Below are 25,054 nucleotides of genomic sequence, written 5' to 3'. Positions count from 1 at the left end.
ACTATTCCAATGTTAAAAGACACACATATGTATTCCAAATATTTAACTAAAGAAATTACAAATTGTTTCAACAAACTGTTAAAAAAATAATACGGCAGTCATGGACTTATTCAGAAATATTATGATGGAAACCAATGTGTACTTTTCCTAAAGGACTCCCTCCCTCTCTCAAGAATAAACTGTCTCTATGTTCTATGAATTTATCACTTTCTGCAGGTCAATCAAAATGTCAGTTGACCTGTCACCTACTTGAAATTTGTGTATCTATAATCTGGAAAAATTCAGTAAAGATTCATTTTTATCTCCCAAAACTCTCTACATCTCTAGTACTATAAGTACTCCATCACCCAGAAAGCCCTACTAGGAAAAAACAGGAATGATTCTCAACCCAATCCTTTATTGTCATTCTTTCTCTTCTAACACTTGGCAAATGGACATAAATTACCTACCTTCAGGAGAGTTTAAAAGTTACCAAAACAAAGTATTTAAAAACAAGATAATACCATAAAAACTGTGAAAATAGGGTTTGAGGATCCAGGGACTTCACATAAGACAAGTGGCAAAGTCATCACCATGGAAACACAATGCCTACTTTATTAAATTATAAGTTATTTTCAGTCCTTCTGGACCAATTAAAAGAGCGACTCACTTATTAACTTGAAAAGACCAATGAGAAAAAATACAAAATCACACAGAATAATACATATTGGCACATTTTAATTGTGGAGTAAATGTTCTTTATTATTATTATTTTCTGGATCATTTTAACATGGTAGTATCAGGTATAGTGTTACAGTTTTTGCACTACACCTATCAAGACCCTCGACTTTGGCCTTACCCACTCAGAAAGAGGTAGCACTTACAGGAAAAATAATGAGGTAGCACAGCTGCCTGCAAATTTTATGTAATATCACTCATTAATCAGATGTCCCTTCAATCTCCAAATGGTTCCTGTCACACACTAACTGACCCAAGACAACTTATAAGTTTACTTTTTCACTCTTGAGGAATGTTTATCATTTTTAGGAAATACTAGTAATAAAGTCATTTTAATTTTTATTTTTAGACTTCTTCTTTTTTAAATTTGTTCTTTTTAGATAATATATGACAGTAGAGTGTATTTTGACACATTATACATACACAGAGTACAACTTATTATAATTAGGATCCCATTCCTATGGTGGTACATGATGTGGAGTTACACTACTCATGTCTTGATATATGAACATAGGAAAGTTATGTCTGATTCATCTTACTGTCTTTCCTATTCCAATGCCCCTTCCCTTCTTAACCTATATAATATCTATCTCCAAAAATTCGTTCTTTTTACCTTATGTTTTTGTTTTTTGGAAAAAAAAATTCTTTATTTTTTTATTCCTCTGAAGATTACCACTCATAAAAAACATGTAGCCAAAATATAGGATTAGGTAGTATTTTATTCACAAAGGACATGGGTATCATAAAAAAGAAGCATAAGAATACTATCGTCTGGCAGAAGTCTTATTATTAAATAGTCAGTACCATGCTGACTTAAAACACCTGGATGGTAACTGGAAACACAATACACAGTGACAAACGTAAGACATCTATAAATTATTGTACTTATCTGTCTACAGCAAAAAGTTCTGATAAATTTAAATATTTCAAAAAAACTACATACATAGAATTTTCATATTTTCTTGTACTTTAGAATTAAAAGAGGCAAAATAAAAAACAAACAATCAGTTGAAAAGTACAGAGAACACTCAAAATGGGGATAAACATTTAACCATCATTCACAATAGGCAAAAGAACTTTTGGTTTCTCACTTTCAAATAAGACCATGCTGTAATAGGGGCCATATTTTGATGAAACCATTTTTTTCTCTTAATAGATCATTGACAATTAAATAAGACCATTCTCCTCTTCTCTTACCAAAAAAAATAATGATTAATTGAACTATTTGAGGCTCAAATTTATAGAGATTTGAGCCCTGTAACTGAAAACTACTAAGTAAATATAAAGCATAACTGAACATGGTGATACCAAAGCAGAGATAATTTAATATAAGACTACATTTATAGTTGGCACATTGCCATACTACCCCTGAAGATTTGTAGAAATGGTGTTCTTCCTCTATGTTCATTTGAGAATTATTTCTACTAATTGCGAAAAAAGGAACAGTGATTTATTATAAATAATAGCTACAGATAACTCAGTCTCAATTCTAATAATCAGTTTACAAAACACGATACTGTAGTACTGAACAGTTTTTTCCTAGAAGCAAACTATGGTATAATCCACCAAGACAATATCCAACTCTTCTTTAAGATAGTATATTCCTAAAAACTATTTTGCAGAATAACTTGTCTTCTCAACATAATGTTAAACTATAGCATTTCAAATTCAATTAACATTAACTTTAGACACCCACAATGTGAGAACCACTACCATAGGCATTTCACAGACTTTATCTCATTTAATTCTATCAAGAATCCTATGAAGCAAGTATTACTATCTACATTTTACAATTGGGAAATTTGCCATAGAAAGATTCAGATTCTTAAACAAAGCCTGCAAAATAAAACGCAATCTTCTCACTTCTCACCTATATTCATTCTACTATTTTAGACTAAGTTCTTATCTGGCTGTGTCAAATATCAACCAACAAACTATAACCTCACTGAGACTAGATTTTCTATCAGTAAAATTAAAAGGTTGTTGTATATTTATAAGGGGTAAGTGTTGTGTGTTGAATCATTTTACAGTCTGTGTACAATTCAGTGGCTTCCAAAAACAAACATAATGTTGTTACAACCATCACCAGAATCTAATTCCAGAACATTTTCATCACCCCAAAAATAAATACCCATTAATGTCTCGCTCTCCTCCTCCCTTCCCTCAGACCCTGACAACTGTTAATATACTTTCTAATTCTATGAATTTCTCTCCCTGAACATTTTATTTAAATGAAATCATACAATATGTGAACTGTAATGTCTGGCTTCTTTAACTTAGCATGTCATCAATGTTTGTACATGTAACAACATGTATCAATACATCTTTCCTTTTTATAGCTCAGTAATATTCTGTGTGTATATATATATATATATATATTTATATATATATATATTTTTATATACATATATAATATATATTTTATAATTCATCCATTCATCCATTAGGACATTTGGGTTTGCTATGGTCTGAATATGTCTCCCAAAACTCATATATTAAAACTTAATCACTAGAGTGATAGGCTTAAAAGGTAGGGCTTTTAGGAGATGATTAATTATGAAGGCAGAGCCCTCATGGATGGGATTAGGGTCTTTATAAAAGGGTTTGAGGGAGTAGGTTTACTCTCTTTCTTCCATGTGAGAACTAAGGAGGAAGGGCCCTTACTGGGCACTAAATGCTGGCACCTTGAACTCAGATTTCCTGGCCTCCAGAATGGTGAGATAAAATTTTGTTTCTTATAAATTATACAGTCTCAGGTATATTGTTATAGCAGCACAAATGGACTGAGACAATATTTCCACCTTTTAGCTATCATGAATAGTGCTATATGAATATTCATGCATATGGGCTTGTGGACTCCCTATTTTTGGTTCTTCTGGGGCATATAATTATAGAATCATATGGTAATTCTGTGCTTAAAATTTTAGGAATGAGTAAACTCTTCACAGCCGAAATACTATTTTACTTCCCTACCAGCAATGGGTGAAGACCCTACTTTCTCAACATTCTTGCCAGGCTTACATCCCTTTTGATTTTTTTTAAATCATAGCCATCATAGTAGGTATGAAATGGTACCTCATCATGGTTTTGTGCATTTCCCTAATAATAAATGATGTTAAGTAACTTTTCCTGTGTTTGTTGGCCATCTGTATATCTTCTTGACAGAAATGCTTATCCAAGTCCTTAGTCCATTTTTTAAATTAGGTTATCTTTACATCGTTGAGTTGTAAGAGTTCTTTATATGTTCTAGATACAAATTCCTTATCAGATATATGATTTGAAAATATCTTTTCCCATTCTGTAGGTTATATTTTTACTTTCTTGATAATGTCCTTTGATGCACAAAAGTTTTCCATTTGACAAAGTTGTATTTATATATTCTCTTTTGTTTTGATCTAATATTATATTAACAACCCATTATCAAACCATAAAAGACCTCTTTTGGTGAGAAAATTCCATAAAACTTTGCTAATTCCAAAAATAAATTTGTACAATTCTGTTTGTTTTATGTTGAGAATTTGGAACATGTTATTTTGGAACATACACTGCATTGCCTTCACTAAGGAAGAAGCAGCATTTAAAATTGGGGTATTATTTTCTTATAAGGTGGATGGCTTGGATCTTTTTTAAAATTTTCTTTTAGTTATACATGAATGCAATATCTTTATTTTGTTTACTTATTTTTATGTGGTGCTGAGGATTGAACCCATTGCCTCACATGTATGAGGCAAGCGCTCTACCACTGAGCCACCCACCCTGCCCAATGGCCTGGATCTTTATAATATAATGCTACATTGAGAAAGAAAATTAGTTTGCAATGGATGGATTGGGAAAATATATATATTAAATATATCATTCAAAATGATTACCTATAAGTAAGATTAAAAGTAAATATTACTTACTTTCTTGAATTTTTAAAAATTTTTCTACAATATAAATAACTTGTGTGAGCTTAGAAAAATATAAAAGAATTTTAAAAAAATAAAACTAATATTCCTTAAAAATGAAATTTGTAAATAAGAAGTACTTTCTATACATTCACTTGCTATTATATTTCATCTTCATCTAGTATATGTAATTTGTCAACTATATTCTTTGGTTATCCAATCCCAATAATCATAATCAAGATAAAGTTTCGCTGATGTTATAATAGCACAGTTATTGAATATAAGTAAAATTTATATAAATTCTGAAAATGCCAACCTATTTTTTAAAACTTAGAATGTTACATTTTAAAAGAAAATTCTAGTTTGTTACTTCATTGGTTGCACTAAGGAATCAAAATGTTATGAAATAAGTTAGCAGGGTTTGTAAAAATTAGACTATGTTAGTTCTGTTTCTTGGCTAGTAGCAAAGAGTGGAATAATTGATAAAATAAAGGATGATGTTGCTTCATCAACCCTATTCCAAACCTTCTGTTTATCTATTGCTCTAGTTGGGACAGGTTCCCACTGCCTAATGGGCATTACCCTTTGTCATATGATAAGGTGACCTAAATTGACTATTCTCTATGCACTGACCAGTTGCCTTCAGATCCTCAAATATGTCACCCAAATATAAATCAAAAACACAGAACAGATGATGAAGAGCTAATGCTAAATACAAACAAGAAAAAAGCTAAACTAGACTCATAATAATTAAGTATCTCAGGATGACCACATTTCCACATAAGAAGTTTAATGATACAAGATTTGAGAATCTGATTCTTAAAGGATTTTAGTTATGTAATACACAAACAAGCACGAGATTTTTTTCGCAGGTTGCAAACTTCTGGATCATAAGTATTTAAGACAGTTGAAAAGGCGTGAAAAGAGAGAGAGAGAGAGAATATGAATGAATGAATATGAATTTGATTTGTGAACTTAGTACCATAAATATTTTTATTAGAAGACCACAAAAATAGCCAACAGTTTTCATTTCAGATTTATAGTCACAAATATCAAATGGGCAATCAGTCAATTCAGCAACAGCAAAATATCTAAAATACTTTGTTAATTTGTCCAATATTCAAAATAACTTCACACTTTCTCATCTTTTCTCAAACCAATTAGCCATCTCCACTCCTCCAACCTAATGACTACACTAAGAAAATAGAAGTAATCAGACACTTAAAATTTTCCCTTTGTACCACCAAAACCACCTACATAACCTTTCTCTACTAACATGAATAAAATATTCACACTTCCATCAAGTCCAACACTTTCTTTTATGTCTCTGGACGTCATATCTTTCACATTTCCTATAGAATTTATACTCCTCTTTATTTAGCATACATCAGTTTCTCCCCCACTAGATCTGTGTCATCAGCATACAATCCTCCTCTGATATCTCCAGTCATTAAACTCATCTTTCCCTATATCAACTGCCCTATTTTCTGGTTCTTGAAAGAATTACCTATACGGTTTCTTCTACTTTCTCTCCCAATATTTGTTCCGCAATTTACTTCAATCAGGTTTCTTTCTCCTCCTCTCAATTGTAATTGAAATTACAAAAGTCAAGGTAAGATGAACAGGAAAGTTCATTTTACTAAATCTAACAGATACATGTCTTTTTTTTCCTTATCTCACAAATACTATTCAATATTTCCCTCTTGCTTAAACATTTCCATCTACTTCCCACAAAATAGTCATCAGCAATGTCCATGTCACTGTTAGTTTTTGTTTTTTTTTTTCATTATGTAATGATTATAATGATATATGATTATAAACTCAGACTATGGAATCCCACAGACCTAGGTTAATATCTTGACTCCATCACTTTTTAAATTCAATTTAGGAAAAGATGCTTAACCACTGAGTCTCATGAGGTTCCCCCACAAAGCTCATGTTTAATTCATGTGGGAATGTTCAGAGGTGGAAGATTAGATTATAGAAGCTATAACCTAATCCATTTGATAGATTAATAATTTGAATAAGATTAGTAGGTGATTGACTGTAGGCAAGTAGGGAATGGCTGAAGGAAGTAGGTCATTGTAAACATACTAATATATTTCTATTTTAATAACTCTACCATTATCAATTGTGACTAGATTTTATATATTATAAGATTTGGGGAGCTAGCAAAGACAGTAAAGATGATATTTGTTTCCCTATTTAGGAATCACACAAAAATTTTAAACAAAAATTTTATTTAAAAGATATTTTACTTATTTTTTAATATTTATTTTTAATTGTACTTGCACACAATACTTTTATTTATATGTGGTGCTGAGGATCGAAGCCAGGGCCTCGCACAAGCTAGGCGAGCGCTCTACCACTGAGCCACAATCCCAGCCCCTAAAAGATATTTTAACTTAGGCATTAGAACAGAAACCCTGCACCTAATGAAAGAAAAATGTAGGCCCAAATCTACATCATGTAGGGTTAGAAACTGACTTGCTTAACAAGACTCCTAAAGTTCAAGAAGTAAAATAAAAAATCAATAAATGGGGTGGAATCAAACTAAAAAGTTTCATTACAGCAAAGGAAACAATCAAGAACATGAACACAGTGTCTACTGAACAGGAGAAAATCTTTGCCACCTGCACCTCAGATACCACTAATCTCCAGGACATATAAAGAATTGAAAAAAAACTTAACATCCCCCTCCCCCCAAAACCCCCAAATAATCCAATCAATATTTCACAGAAGAAGTTATATACTAAACAAATATACAAAATAATGTTCAACATCTCTGGCAATTAGAGAAATGCAAATTAAAACTATTCTGAGATTTCACCTCACTTCAGTCAGAATGGCAATTATCAAGAATATAAGCAACAGTAAATTTTGACAAGAATGCAGGGGAAAAGGTACACTCATACATTGCCGGTGGGACAGCAAATTGGTGCAAGTACTCTGGAAAGCAGTATGAACATTCCTCAGAAAATGTAGAATGGAAACTACCATTTGATGCAGTTATCCCACTCCTCAGTTGATACCCAAAGGACTTAAAATCAACACACTACAGTGACACAGCCACATCAATGTTTATAGCAGCTCAATTCACAATAGCTAAGCTATAGAACTAAACAAGGTGTCCTTGAACAGAAGAATGGATAATGAAAATGTGGTATGTATACACAATGGAATATTACTGAGTCATAAAGAAGAATGAAATTATGGCATTTGCCAGTAAATGCATGGAACTGGAAAATATCATGCTAAGTGAAATAAGCCAACCCCCAAAAAACAAAGGCCAAAAAGTTCTCTCTGATATGCAGATGCTAAATAAAATAAGGGCAGGTGGGTGGTTAGAGAGGAATAGAAGTACTTACAGAAGTACTTTGGATTAGAAAAAGGGTAATAAAGGAAAGGGAGTGGGAATGGGAATAGGAAAGATAAGAGAATGAATTAAACATTACTATCCCATGTGCATATATGATTACACAATCAATGTAATTCTACATCATCTACAACCAGAAGAATGAGAAATTATACTCCTTTTATGTATAATATGTCAAAATACATTCTAGTATCAATATAAGTAATTAGAACAAATTTTTAAAAATTAATATTTTAATTCTTTTTTTTATTTGCTTTACAAAACTTTTTATTTGATTCATGTAAATACAAAATGGCTTTATTATCTTTAAAATATTATTTAAATTAGCCAAAATGTCATTTGCAGAAAGCTACCTCTTAAGGAAAGTATTTACACATAAAACAAAGGTTATAATATTTTAATTCTTAAGGACATAAAAATTTTTAAATATTTTTACAAGGGATTATCTCCTTAAATATTATGTTATCATTTTATCCACAAGAATAGTAAATCTAATTATGTGTAGTATTTGGTTTATTTTAATTCATCAAAGATATTATAAAATATATTTTTATTAGTTTACACAGTTTTATTATGGATAAAAAGAGACTTTTCATTAGGTATCCAGGAATATATAGGAAAAAAGCTTACACACACCCACACACATGGGAGCAGGGGGCTTGCTTTGTGTTATCAAGTAGTTATACACATATGATTTGTATCAATAAACTTGAATATATAAAATTATTTTAAAAATCCATATAACCACTGTCATGTATAACTAAAAAGAACAAATAAAAATTTTAAAATAAATTAAAATGCTATATTTTAAAAAAAAGCCAAATGACTCACAAAACTAAAAAAAAAAAAAATGAATTGAAGAAAGGCTTTATGCCTCTTATTTAAAAAAAATGACAACTTGAATGATAGTATCATTGAGAAATTGATCACAATGAAAAAGAATACAAAATAAAATTAATAATTCGAATGCTGGAATCACATAGCCCTAAGAATATTCAAATAAATCTGATTCCAAACAAAGAAGCTTTGTTTTCAAAGAATAGAGACAAAGATGTGATAAGTAAAAGTGATTTTTATTTTTTCTAACCACTTGAGAATATTTGATCAGATTTCTTCCACAAGTGGTTTTAAAATGAAGTAAAATAAATATAACAAAAACTTATTTAATTTGTGCAACAATGGAATACTAAGTTTTATATAAAAAAAAAAGAAGACTCTAGAATATTACAAAAATATCTGGGTTTTTCACTGGCCTCTAAAATTATTTCAATTAAGTACTTATCTAAGAAACTATTTTTGAAATAGTAGTTTTATGCTTTCTCCAAAAGCTCTCTACTGTGGTTTAGATATGACTTTGGGATCCACAAAGGTTTATGTGTTGGAAGCATGGTCCCCAGTGTGGTAATAGGAGAGAAACTTCTAGGAGGTGGGGCTTAGTAAGAGGTCGCCTGATCACTGGAGATGATGCCTTCAGAAGGGATTAAGGTAGCTCTAACAAGAACAAACTGCTATAATAGCTTGAGTTTAACCCCTGAGCCTATCTCTGGCTTCCTGTTTGGTGATATGATTTCTTCCTCCAATATTTATTTCCACCACTTCCAGCTGTTATGAGGTGACTTGGTTAAGGAGGGGCACTTACCAGAGTCTGAATCATGTTGTTTGAGCTTATAGCCTCCAAAACGATGATCTAAATAAACTTTCTCTTTATAAAGTTACTCTGCATCAAGTATTCCATTGTAGAAAAATAAATGGACTAATACACGCTTAAAACATCTGAATGCAACCTACAAGTGTCTTTAAGCGTTCCCAAAACAATTCTGGAAAGTCATCTATTAACCTATACCAATTATTTTCCACTAAAGAAAAACCAATAACCCATCTAGAAATTTTCTGAACCTTAAGTAATTAGTCTAAATGCCAAAAATAATTTAGTATCTTGACGAAGGACTGTTGGGGACAAAGCTTACTTTATAAAGCATCTGATAATAATTAGTGAGTAAAAAGCCCAAAACATTATGGAATTCTTCTTCAGAAGACAAAATTGTAGGGGAAAAAAGAATATTTACTATATATTTTTAAAATCTGATTAATGAGTGATACTGCATTATTTTTTAATTTTTTATGTGTTCTTTTTAGTTATACATGACATTAGAATGTATTTTGACATATTATAGATACATGGAATATTCCTCCCATTCTTCTGTTTATACATGGTGTAGACTTACACTGGTCGTATATTCACATATGAACACAGGAAATTTATGTCCCATTCATTCTACTGTCTTTTCTATTCACATACCACCACCCCTTCCTTCATTCCCCTCTGTTTAATCCAAATTTCTATTCTTTTCTCCCACTCCCTTACTGTGTGTAAATATCCACGTATCAGAGAGAACATTCAACCCTTGGTTTGGGGGGATTGGTTTATTTCACTTAGCATGACATTCTCCAGTTCCATGCATTTACTGTCAAATACCATAATTTCATTATTCTTTATGGCTCAGTAATATTTCATTATTTATATATATATACACACACACATATACATACACACACATACATACATACATACACACACACCACTTTATTTATCCATTCATTTGTTGAAGGGCACCTTGGTTGGTTTCACAGCTTAGCTATTGTGAATTGAGCTGCTATAAACATTGATGTGGTCATGTCACTATAGTATGTTGATTTTAAGTCCTTTGGGTATATAATAAGGAGTGGGGGATAACTGGGAGACTGCATTCTTGTTGCCATATCTAGTATTAAAAATTAATAATAAAATTTTAATTTTTTTTCATAAGACATGAGAATATGACTATCTTTAAAAATCACTTGCAAGTTAACAGATGTACAAAAAAAATACAAGTGGAAGGATATATAGGCAAATATAACACTGGTATAAGTATTGGAATTATGTCTGATCTTAATTGATATTTTCCCTTAACCTTTCTGATTTTTATTATAAAAATGTGCAGTTATTTTAGTAACAAAAGTAAATTTAAGTTATCAAGAGAATATGCAGAAATAAATTCACTATATATATTCGATCAATTAAAATACAATGCTTGGGGTACATAATGAGATACATTATAATAAAACTATCAAAAGTTAAAGACAGAAGTTTAAAAGTAGCAAGAGACAAATGGTTTGTTATGTACAAAGGAAACACTCATAGGACTCTGAACAGACTTTTCAGCAGAATTTTGCAGATCTGAAAGGATTAGCTGATATACTAAAAATACAGAAAAACTAAATAGTCAACCAAGAATACTATACCTAGCAAACCTGTCCATCAAAAATGAAAGGGAGGGCTGGGGTTGTGGCTTAGCAGTAGAGTGCTTACCTCACACATGTGAGGCACTAGGTTCGACCCTCAGCACCACATAAAAGTAAATAAACAAAATAAAGGTATTGTGTCCACCCACAACTAAAGAAAATACATAAAAAAGAAAGGTAGTTGGAAAACTTTCTTACACTAGTAATAGCCAAGGGAGAATATTACCACCAGACTTATCTTATTAAAAAATAAATAAATAAACAATAAACAGATGCCAAAAGGAACTCAAAAAGTTGAAACAAAAAGACATTAAACAGTGACATGAGAATATAACAACATATGAAACTTGTTGGCAAAGATAAATATATATATTTATTATATAAATATATATATCACACAAAAAATATTTTATGATCATATTGGTAGGCAAACCAATTATAATCTTATAGAAATCAAAAGTATTTTTAAAAAACTACAACTAAATTATATTAATGAATACATAACACAAATAGTGGTAGATTGCTACATCGATAATATATGTAAAGAGGACAGGCAAAAAGCAGAAAGTTCTTGCGTGTAAGATAAGTTATCAGTTTAAAGTGAAATAATGTAAGTATTTTATATAAGCTTCCAGACAACATAGAAAAAAAAACCATACAAATTACACAAAAGAAAAAGAGAAAGAAATCAAACTAAGAAAAATGGGGTAAAAAAGGAAGAAAGGAATGTTAAAAAAAAAAAAGAGAGAGAGAAAGAAGGGCAGAAGAACCACAAGATAAACAGAAAATAGGTAATAAAATGGCAATGATAAATTCTTTCTTATCAATAATTATTATAAATACAAATGGGAAAACTAACCAATTAAAAGATACAGGATGATTATATGAAAAACATACAAAATCCAAAATCTCAGACAGGTAAAAAAGAAAAACATACAAAATCCAATCTTATGGTGTATGTAGAACATGGTTTTGATTGAACAAAATACATAAGTTAAAAGTGAAGAAATGGAAAAAGCGATTCAGTGTAAACAAGAGATAAAAGAAAACAGGAGTGGTTATACTTATTCAGAAAAAGCAGATTTTATATAAAAAATTGTCTCTAGAGATTAAGAAGATCATTACATAAAGATAAAGAATCAATTCAATACACAGGTATAACAATTATAAACATATATACTTAAATATGTAAAGCAAATTTTTGAAAAATCTAGGAGAAATTGGCGACAATACCATAATAGGAGAGTTCATTACCATACTTTCAATAGATGATCCAGACAGACAACAAACATCAGACTTGAACAAAACTATAGACCAATGGACTTAACAGACATTTTATATACAGAACTTTTTTTCTGAAAGCAGAAAATTCATGTTTTTCTTAAATGCATACAGAACATTTCCCAAGATAAACTATGTGTTAGGTCATAAAACAATTTATTTTATTTTTATTTTGAAGTACTGGAGATTGAGCTCAAGGGTGCTTTACAACCAGGCTATGCCACCAAACTTTTTTTATTTTTTATTTCATGACAGTTTCAGTAAGTTGCCCTGGCTGCCCTCGAATTTAAAATCCTCCTGCAGCAGCTTTCCAAGTACCTGGGTTTACACGCATCCACTACCATGACCAGCTCACAAAAACACATTTTAACAAATTTAGGAAAAGCAAAATTATACAAAGTATCTCTTACAACAACAATGGAAAGAAACTAGAACCCAACACCATCAAAAAAAAAAAATGTTGGAGGGAACAAAATGGAAATGAGAAAAAATGAAAACATGATTTACCAAAATTATGGAAAGCAGCAAAAACAGTCTAAGGAAAGCTTAGAGCAATAAATGACTACATTTAAAAAAGAAGTATCTCGGGCTAGGGTTGTGGTTCAGGGGTATCGTCCTCGCCTCTCACATGCAAGACCCTGGGTTCGATCCTCAGTATCACATAAAAATAAATGAATAAAATAAAGGTATTGTGTCCAACTACAACTAAAAAATAAATTTTTTAAAAAAGAAATATCTCAAATACACAACCTAATTTTACACTTCATAAGACTAGAAAATAAAAACAAACTAAACGCAGGGTTGGCGTAGGAGCTACCAAAGATCTAAGCATAAATAAACTAATTAGAAAATAGAAAAATTCAATAGATTCAAGTAGTAATCCTCAAAAAGAACAACAACAAAGAAAACCCACAACCAGTACTGTAAAATCTTCATGGCTTCACATGAAGCTAAATTCTACCACACATTCATAGAAGAATTTATACCGATCCTCCTTAAACTCTTCCTAAAAACTAGATGTAGAGAAAATACTTCCAAACTCATTTTCTGAGGCCAATATGAAAAAAAAAAAAAAAAAACAGTCAAAGACACCACAAGAAAAGAAAACAACAGGCCAATATCTCTAATGAACACTAATGAAAAGAATTCTCAATAAAACATAAGCAAACTGAATTCAACATTACAGAAAGAATATTATACACTATGAAGTGAGATTTATACCCATAATACTAGGCTGATTACACATACACAAGTCAATCATTGTGATACACATCATAAAATAAAAAATAACAACCACATGAACATCCCTATAGAGGCAAAAAAAAAGTCATGTGACAAAGTACAACATTCTTTCATGATAAAAATTATGGATAAACTAGTTACAGAAGGAAAGTTTCCTCAATGTAACAAAGATCATTTGTAAAAAGCCCACAGCCGACATCATAATTAACGGGGGAAAACAACAACTTTTCTGCTAAGATCTGATACAAGGCAAGGATGCTTGCTCTTCTCACCTCTGTTCCTCATAGTAAATAGTAACAACAGCAATCAGAGAAGAAAAAGAAATAAATGGCATCCAGATTGGAAAGGATGACAAAATTATTCCTGTTTATAGATGACATGACCCTGGAAACTACACACACACACACACACACACACACACAGTTAAATTAAAAATTCAGTAAAGTAGCAGGAAAAAGATTTCAAGAAACAAAAATCAGTTGTATTTTGACACAAATAATGATCTATCTGAAAAAGAAATCAAGAAAATAATCCCATATACTATAGCATGAAAAAGAATAAAATACTTGTCAAATGTCAAATGATTCCCACTATTATAACTACAATGCAGCAATAAAAATATTTTTAATACTTTTTTAGTTGTAGTTGGACACAATACCTTTATTTTATTTATTTATTTTTATGTGGTACTGAGGATCAAACCCAGTGCCTCATACATGCTAGGCAAGTGCACTACCACTGACCCACAACGCCAGCCTCTAACATTACCTTTAAAGAGATGAGCATGGTGATGCACACCTATAATTCAATGACTCAGGAGGCTGAGGCAGGAGGATCAAAAGTTCAAGGCCAGCATCAGCAATTTAAGGAAGCCCTAAGCAACTTACTAAGACCCTGTCTCAAAATAAAAAATGAAAAAAAGCTGGGGATATGACTCACTGGTTAAGCAACTCTGGGTTCAATCCCCAATATAAAAACAAAAAATTTCTAAATATTTCAATTTCTATAATAAGAGTTTATGATTTGATTAGCACACTTTATTTTTTTGAGACATCTATCCTAAATAAATCTGAGGATATTTTTCTCTTCAAGTAATATAGCACATTTCTTTGTCAGTGATGTAATATAGCCCTTTGTTAATAAACGTAGACTCAATAGAACTGATATCATATATTACTTTACTTACTACATAACAGTAAATAAGTGTCTCACTAAAAGTGTAAAATTTTTTTCACCTTAATCAAATAAAAAGAAGAGAAAAATAAAATTTAGAATCAAAATAACTCTAATTTAAGAAAAATAATAACAAAACTTTGCATTTTATAATGTATTCAACATCTTGAAATGTATTCATATTATAGGATCAAGTACTAAATTATTAAATAAGTAAAATGATATAGTACCCTACCAATGAAGATAACACAACACAGGACTCTGAAATAAACCTAATAAATATTTGAATGACAAATCTGGAAAAATTATTTAACCTCTGTATTTCCTCTACTTCTCCATTTATAAAGTAAAGATAATAACAATTTATACCTGAAAGGATATTTTAAGCATTAAGAGATAATATCATGTCTAATACTAAGTAAACAGGAGAAAAAGTCCCTTTTTTTCATTCTTAATAAAATGAATTGTACATTTTGGAAATAAAAATGAAGATCTTTACCTCAGAAACTGGTATAAAGATATCTAAGTTTACTCAAAGTCATAATTATTGGTCCAAAAAGTACCTTTCACAGCCTAAGTATAATTCAGTTTTTAGCATCAAGAAAAATGAAAGATCTCATCAAGGCAATTTTATCCCAGTTGTTGCAAAAGAAAAAAAGCAAAATGAAACACAATAATTCTTTCTTAAAAGATATACGATAAATTGTTAAATCCTCATATTAACTAAATATGATTGCATTGATGGATATGAAATAAGAGCAACGTGTAAATATTTCAATGCTTTTAATATTTACATTAGAACATTCAAAGTTAAAGTACTGATGTCATTCAGAGTTAGCAATATTTGTTACATATTCTCTATAAGTAAACAAAAAAAAAAAAATTCAACAGTCTATAATTAGCCTGGAACTAGTTAAACTATAACCTAATAGAGCTATTCAATTTTCTTGGGAATTATCTTATTCCCTTTTCTCATAAAGAAAATACTGTAAATGACAGAATGTAACGAAAAAGTCAATAGTATAGAAGGCTTTTTTAAAAAATTCATTTTGGCAAATGATCACATACAAATTAACAAAAGCTGAATTATGATGATTTCATTTATTTGCTCTATCCACATCTGATTAATAGGCATTAATTCTGTTGATAGAAACAAGAGAAATCTATTGTTATATACAGATTAGAAATGCAAACACTTTGCATTTCCCATAACTACTGACTTCACAAGTTATTTTGAATGTTATTTCAAATAACACTGAATGCCTGAAAAGGTTAGGTAAGCAAAGCGCTCTACTGCCCTCTAACGAAATAAACCAAAAAATAAAAAAAATAAAGAAGAAGGAAAAGAACAGAGGAAAAAAAAAAAACTTCAGAAAACTTGTTTTGAAGTATATGTACAACAAGAAAATAATCTTATTGTTCAAAAATGCAATAGACAAACACTAAGACAATTAACTGAAAACAACCTGAAAATATATCAAAATACTGTAGGAAAGCTACAATCACCCAGTTTCATGATAAAATTAGTAGCAAAACAGGAAAGCCTTGAGACAGAAATGTTCTAAGAGAAAGGAGACCACAGTCCAACAATGTTATCTAGTATGATAGCAATTAAAATGTAGCCTTCATTGTAGGCTACATTTTTCATGTGAATGTTGGAAGTGAAAAAGAAGAAAAAGAGCTCCTTAGAAACTACTCTTCAGTGAATTACAGTAAGTTTTCAGTTCAACAGCTCAAAAGTAAACAATATCAAAATACTTTCTTACAATTTACCCTGACGCTAATGCTCTCCAAAGCAGTTTAATATATGCATATTTGTAGGATAACTAAATTTAAATGAATTTTATACTTTTAAATTTAAAATAGTCTAATGCTTCCTGTCTTAAACACCAATTTGGTACTTTATAGTACTTTGCATCATAAACTAAACAGTACTTTTTAATCTTCCTTTCTAAAAATATTAGTTTGATAAACATGCTCCATGACAGAATATTCTTTTTATTTAATATTTTATTTTATTATTTTTATTTAATATTCTTTTTGTTTCTTTTTATTTAATGTTCCAATCTGTCAATAATTCTGAATTTTCATTTCTGCACAAAGCAAATGTGATGGTTTAGATATGAGATATCCCCAAAAAACTTACATGTGTGACAATATAAGAACATTCAGAGGTGAAATGATTGGGTTATGAGAGCCTTAAACCAACCAGAACATTAATCTACCTAAAAGGATTAACTGGGTGTTAACTGTAGGCAATTAGGATGTGATTGGAGGAGGTGGTCACTGGGAGTGTACCTTTGGGGTTTATATTTTGTCTTTGTTGAGCAGAGCTCTCTCTCTGATTCCTGATAGTCATGTCCTGAGCTGCTTCCCTCCTCCACACCCTTTCGTCAGTCATGATGTGCCTCACTTTGGGCCCAGAGCAATGGAGCTGGCCATATAGACTGAGAGCTCTGAAACCCTGAGCCCCACATAAACTTTTCCTTTTGTAAAATTGTTTTTGTCAGGTCTTTTGATCACAGAAACAAAATAAAGCTGACTAAAACAACAAATATTGGGGGGAAAAGAAATACATGGTCCTTAATATGCAAAAATTAACATCAAGGAGCTGGATGAAGTAAGAGAATGAAGAATAGAATACAGGTAATAAAACAGGAAAATGTAAACAAAAGAAAAAAGCAAAACTTCTAGAAGGCAGTTCACTGAGCGAAACAGGTATAGTATTTAACTATCCTTTACAGATAGGTCACAGCATCACTTGAAGGTAGCATGTTTCTGTGCAGGTTGGCAGTGTCCGTTGCTCAGGAGATAGAAGCAATAAAACCCAAATCCACACAATGCCATAGAAAAGAAAGGCAATACAGACAACAAGTCACTGAAGTTTGCATAGAAGATGAAAAAGACATATCCTGTATATTTGGGTGCTGCTATTATTCCTGTGTCTGTTAATGAAAATGGTGCTGTAGCACTAATAATTATAAGGCTAATGAATGTGCATATATAATGATATTCATTCAAAATTTCAAAATAGCAACACAGAAAAACATAAATGTACTCAAAGCCCATATCTCAAATGAGTTGAGCTTCACATCTGTATTGACTTCCTGAATAATATGAATTTAAAATATGGCTGTTCTATTACAAGCATTACTCATTCATTCCCTCTGTCTAAAAATATAACAGATACATAGGCATATTGTGAAGCTATAATAAAGGAGCAGGGAGGACTTGGGCATCCCAAAGTCAAGCACTGCAAAGTCATAATGCTTAAAGTATCTCCAATATATGGTCAAAACAGTATGCTTCCAATCTATAAAATGCTTCTAGCAATTTATACTCAAACTTAACATACTGTAGTCAAAAGGAATAAAACAAGATACTCTGAGTATGTATTGTACATACAGATGTACGTATTCTATTCATGGAATAGCCCAGTTTACACCAGGGAATTCCAGATCATTTTCCTAAACTTAAAGAAATGCCTCCCCAGTTCATAGAAGAAAAAGGGACTTTGTGGGCTGTCCTTTCCCTCCCAAATTCCCAGCAAGCATACATATTAAAAATATGATCAAGGAAAAAAAGGGAGTAAGAATCAAGAAATTAGAAAAGAAAAAGTAATAATCTCATTAGGAAATAAATTTAGTGAGAATTTTGGCCTAAAACAAGGGTATTTGTTTATTTATTTAAACCCTCAAAAGTGTTACTGATGATGTTAGTAGCCAGCACTTACTGAGCACTTACCATAATAGCAAGCAATGGACTTTACATACACTACGCATGAAATCTTTACAAAAATTATGTGAAATAGAAACAATTATCTCCATTGTACAAGTGTAGAAATTGACACAAAGATTAAGTACCATAACCAAGATTACACCCCTCTTAACTTGCATAATATACCAGTTTGACTTTTAACCACTAAGTTTATATGACTTCCCAGTAAAAACATGAAATGACATTTTGAAACACTGCAATAAACTAATAAATTACACATAAGATCTAAATTGCATAAAATTTTGTAGTCATATAACTTAGATTAGCCCCAGGTTCCAGTTTTTTAAATACAGATATGTGCATAATGCAATAAACAATAGTGAAAGATGTAATAAACACTGCCAAAGAATGTTGTAATAAACATTGCCAAAGAAGTATCATTTCCACCCTTCAATGGCCATCATAAATGCTGTTCTTCTCTAATCACATTCAGCCATTGTAAACAATATCTCATTCCTCAGATCTTTCATAGCACTTCAGTCTCAACTGTTTATCTTAAAATGAGATAAACTCATATAAGAAACAGCAAATAATAGATCCTATACCATATATATGCAGTTTAAACCGTAAAACACCCAGCAATATTCACAAATACCTAAAGTAATTTTACATGATCTCCACCAAATTTTTCCTTTGTAGAATTTAAAAGAAAACATTATAAAATGTTCATACAATTCATTCCCAGGTCTCAGCACCAAAACAAAAATGTTTTTACAAAAAAAGGTACCTTTCAAGATAGGCTACTTCTTCAGATACATAAAGACATGATATTTAAATCTGACATCAAAACCTGCCACAAGTAAAGATCTGTCAATTTATTAATCCTTATTTAATTCACCTGATTCATGTTTAAATTTTAAATCCAAAGAGCAAAGACTCTGCTATCAATAAATTATAAGACCTAACAAACAAAAACATCATATTTCAAAGGGACACCATTTCTTACCTTTGAATCTTCATTATTCACTCCTAGCTGTAACACAGCTTGAGGAGATTTCAGTTTTGCTTGAGCAGAGTGAGCCATTTGAAGGTTAAGCTGCCATCCAACTGTCTCTAGCTATAAAAGACAAGTGTAGATTGGAATCAGATGGTACAGAAGGAAGAAAACAGTCAACTTTAAGCAAATTTCCACTCAGCAGGAATGAACATGGATAGCCTACTCTTCATGGAAAGTCAGTTCCAAGCCTCCTTTAACCTGCACACTCTGCAAATTCTCCCTTTGGGCTCATTAGATTGGCCTCTTGCCATGCCTGTCAAATTCAACAGTAAAAGTGATCTTTAAATACACTCTATTCTAAAAATAAAAATTCTAAGCAATGAAGTACACAAAAAGAGCAAATGGCTTTTTGAAGTATATTTTTATTTTAAAATAGCATTGTAAAAGCTAGTATTTTAAAATGGTTACAAATTTCAAGTAGTAAATAGCATATATTGGCAAAAATCCTTTAATGATTTCCCATTATCTTTCAAAAATCTTTGTATTAGGTAAAACTTTCCTTCCTCACTCCCTCCCTGTCTCCTTTCCTTCTTTCATTTTAATGTAGAGAGAAACTAAAGTACCCAGATGGTAAGAGGTTCACACGTTTAGATACAGTGAGAATGGAATAGAGCCTGGTGATGAACTGATATCTACTTGTCACCAGGTGGTACCCAACAGGTTTTCATACTTTACAAAGTACTATAACTTACCATAGTTCCCAATTATGATGGAAATTAATTAGAATATTTCCTTTGATTTAATTAATACAACAGCACAATTTAACCAGGTAAGACAAAACTAGGAGAGCAACTTAATTTTTCCTGTAAAATGTTAAGCAGTACAAAGGTGGTTTATGGAACCTGACTGATCATTGCTTCCTCCAACCTCAGAAGTATATGATTTTTAGATTCAATTTCCTGCAAATATCAAATATCAATATTAGGGAAGTTTTGTAAAATGCAATTATTATATGCCTCTAACAACATGACCCTGATAATGGATTTAGCAAAACTACCTTGGCTATACTGAGTAAAAATGCCAGCTTCACAACAATTTTCACTTGACCAGAATACTAATCACTTAACTTGAAAGACTGCTCAACAGCTAGAATCACAGTAGTGACTCAAAGCCAAGTTGGAAAAGAGCAATGAAAGTATTATCTATGTGAGAGAGGATGTGATGAGAAAATAAAGATACAGTTCTGTTCTTTCTGGCACTTTTAGAGGTTATGTGTATATGGGGAAGATAATGCATAATCCCTAATGAGTAAAAAATCAATTTAATGGTGCATGTTAAGGATCCTTACTGTACTTGTCTTTTACACTGATTACAGTAAGCATAGTCTCTGACAAAAGCCAACCACTATTTTCAACAGTCACATGCAACAGAACTTCTAATAAATACATCATATTCACTCTCATACTCACAAGCATTTTGACATGCAATGCCTTAACTGGAAAGCACCTTCTAGATATTCATATGGACCTGTGGAACATTGTATTGATCTCATTTAACTGATCCTACCCCTATTTTTTAGGCATTTAACATAACTAATGAAAATAAATATTAAGTAAATAGATTAAAATATGCCCCCATTGTGGTAAGGCTTTGGTATCAATTAATAAATGCTTAGACACTGCATAAAGTTGGTAGGGAAGAATTTAAAAGAGCACTGAACTTGAAGTTTATGCTTTGGCTCATGGTCATGCTATCACTCACTAGCTAAGTGTCCCTGGCTAAGTTTTAATCTTTCAAGATCTCAATTTCCTCATGAAATAAAAATATCTATCTGAACTATCTACTTTTCTAATTTATTGGCAGTATCAAAATAGAAAATGCATACTCAGTAATAGTGAAGCTTCAAAGCATTATAAATACAAAGCATTTTGGTCATTTAATTTTTGTTATCTTTCAAATATTTTTCAAATATCTTCCAAAATTCATGAGCCAATTCCCATACTATCATCCATCTCTTCCCAGATGACCACAAATAATCTTCTATCTGGGCTCCCTGCCTCCTATATAACCCATCCTCTTATCCCATTTTCCTTCTTAAAATTCTCTAATAGCTCTTTATTACCTACAATATAAAAACCAAATTCTTAAGTCCTAAAACTAGTCTACAAAGCTCCTCAAAATGTGATGCCTAACTACTTCCCCATTACTGTGCTCTAGTACAGCTTACTAATCATCTATCATCAGCAACACTGAACCAAGTATCATTCCCAGAGTGCACTATGTGACTTCCTATGTGATTTTGATCCATTGTCATTTCCTCTGTTTTTTCACTTTTCCTTCTCTCAGCAGTTTGCCACTCTGCTCTCTCAGTATTCTGTACCTTCTCTATTAACACTTAGATCAGTATATCCCAATTATTTGCCTAGTGTTTATGTTCTTAGGGTAGACTGAGATAAGGCTAGAGTTATAATCACCTTTATATCCCTGTGTCCTACAAGAGCCCTTGACAGAGTCAATACTAAGATTCTTCTAAAATAAGTGACTGGGCACAAAACATACATATGCTTTCAAGGAAGAGTATTTACCTGAAAATGAATGGCAGCAGAAAGGGGAGCAAAAAAACAGTTCTATTTCCACTTGTATATGGTTTTGTAATTAGTCAAAACTATAACCTACGGAGTCAACATTTTGGTTGATTCTTTATACATGCTCATAAACTCACATACACAATTAATTTTGATATCTACAGATCAAAGCATGCCCAGAAACACTTTCTATAGTGAGTAAAAATTACCTTATAGTGGTTACTTGGACTGGTAAGTAATAATAAGACTATAGACAATGGACTATGGAATTCATTAGAAGCTAACCTTAAACAAGTTAAATGTTCACCTCTGTGAGCCTCAATTTACTCACTTGCAAATTGGAAGCTAATAATACCTCACTAACTTATTGAAAAAGGATTAAATGTTGTTTTATCAAATATTGAATTAAAGGCATCTCCTTTCCCAACTTCTCCAATTTAGTGTTCTTTTCAAACTATACATTCTATACTCAAGTAGGTACATGTATATTTATAATATAGCTAAGAATTATCCTTCTGTGCTCATATTATTCATTGTCATTTTAAAATTTACTTATTTATTCATTTTAATTAGGTATATATGACAGCAGAATGCATTTTGATTCATTGTACACAACTGCAGCACAACAACTTTTGCCAAAGTGAATGTCTTATAGTATACTATTTAATTATTCCTAAGAATTCATAATGAGATATGACAGTTATCAATATTTTAATTACACATGAAACAACAAAATCTAAGGTAGAGTTTTTCCTTAGGTTGGCTAAACTTCATTTGCTTCTATTTAAAATAAAAGTGTATTCTATATATATTACACACCTGTACATTAAAATACTCAGCAACTGCATATCCATCCAAACGGACCCGTGCAAGACCTAGGCTCACAGTAGGCCCGGATTGGCTAATTTCACTTAGCCTTATCCTCTCTAACTCCATCCATTTACCTGCAAATGCCATGATTTTATTCTCTTTTATTGCTGAGTAAAATCCCATTGTGTATATATGCCACATTTTTTTATCCATTCATCTGTTGAAGGGCATCTAGGTTGGCTCTACAGTTTAGCTATTGTGAATTGTGCTGCTATAAACATTGATGTGGCTGTGTCCCTACAGTATGAGAAGAGGGATAGCTGGGTCAAATAGTGGTTCCATTCCTAGATTTCCAAGGAATCTCTGAACTCCATGAACTTGACCTAACAGTGAAACTACCATTACTTATCAAAGAATTTTTATTTGGAATTCTGATAAGCAAATAAATATAATAAAAAGAATCTCTGTGGCAAAAAGAAAGAAACTGGCATTTTTATTTTTTTCAAGTCTTAACTTCTGAATGTGTACTTAACCAACACTTATGCAGTTTTTTAATGAAATCTTTGAGTCTCCATAATAAGATTATTACTTGTTTTTTAATCATTCAAATTTGTATTCAAATTCCAGGCTCACCATCATAATTTCAGGCTATTGGAAAAATTACTTAATCCTTATAATCTCAGTTTCTTCATGTTGGGTAAAACAGAGGAAATCTAATTAACCATTGCATTGAGTATTTGTTGCCACTGAGATATGTGTAAAAGTACCAGCAAAGCATCTGACAAATAGAAGATTAAAAATACACCATACTTTCCATTCCTTTTTACTTCAAGATCAACGTTGATTATTTTCACAGTAATATACTGCAATTCCTTTGAAGACCTTAAAATTTTTTTAAAGAAGTTAAACAATATCTTTTCATGTTTACTAAATTTATTTCATAACCTGTTTTTCCCATATGGTAAAAACTGTAATAAAAACTGTTATCTCTAAAAGTATTTTAGCATAGAAATTTATCCTCTTCCTGTGTATCTGATTTCTAGGATTCAGTTCTAGACATATTGTAAGCCTTACATAAGTTTATTTCTCTCTTTAAGTTTATTCTCTTAAATGCCATTGCTACAACAAATCTCAGAGTCCTATTCCCTATCTATAACTATCCATTCCCTATCTATATGTCCCTGTCTTACCCCTTCAATGCATAAGCATCACTTCTGATTCTTGGCACAGAACTCACTTTTCTTTTTTACACACTTATTTATCTTTTAAATCACATGTCTATTTACTTTCAAATATGCTGTATCAATTTGTTTGGGCATATCTCTTACATAAAGTCCAGAAATGTTTTTACTTTATAATCCTTTGGCCAAGAAATTTTAAGTAGGTGATGTGCTCATTTCTACTAATTTTGCTTTGTTCTGTTTTTGCACTGCTCGGGATTAAACAGAGGGCCTGTACACACTACATAAACACTGTAACATAGAGCTATATCCCAGCCTTCATTTCTATAAATTGTATAAAGATATTTAATCCTTATTTTGAATGATTTAAGTTTACACTTTTTGTTTTTATACCTATTTCTAAATATCATTATATGCTATATATGCCATATATGTGTTACTTCTGATACATACAGAGTATTCTCTGACCACAATGATATCAAAGGAGAAATGAAAATCAAAAAGACAACAGAAAAATCCCCAAACATTTGCAAACAAAACAACATGCTTTTAAATAATCCACAAGTCAAAAGAGAAAGTTCTCAAGGGAAATCAAAATATCCATTGAACTAATTGAAAGTGAAAACACAGTGTATTAAATTCTGTGAGACACAGAACAACATATTTATAAGAAGGAAATTTAAAGCACCAAATGACTACATCTAATAAAAGAAAAAGCCTAGGTTTCCACTTCAAGACTCCACAGACAAGAAAAAAGAAAATGAACCTCAAATGAACTCTCAAACCTTGTATAAAAACTAACTTAA

The 25,054-nt window shown here is 31.3% G+C and overlaps 1 protein-coding gene across 1 annotated transcript in view; it reads right to left on the bottom strand.

Annotated features, from left to right (window-relative positions):
* The window catches only part of Commd10 (COMM domain containing 10), a 204,567-nt gene that overhangs the window by 152,827 nt on the left and 26,686 nt on the right, over window positions 1–25,054 (bottom strand). Inside the window, exon 5 of the mRNA XM_015488463.2 lies at window positions 19,682–19,792. Coding sequence (XP_015343949.2) covers window positions 19,682–19,792 — 111 coding nt within the window. The remainder of the gene's footprint in view (window positions 1–19,681; window positions 19,793–25,054) is intronic.

The sequence above is a fragment of the Marmota marmota genome, unplaced genomic scaffold (genome assembly GCF_001458135.2).
Source record: "Marmota marmota marmota unplaced genomic scaffold, marMar, whole genome shotgun sequence".
NCBI lineage: Eukaryota > Metazoa > Chordata > Mammalia > Rodentia > Sciuridae > Marmota > Marmota marmota.
This window is presented reverse-complemented; position numbering and strand designations above follow the sequence as displayed.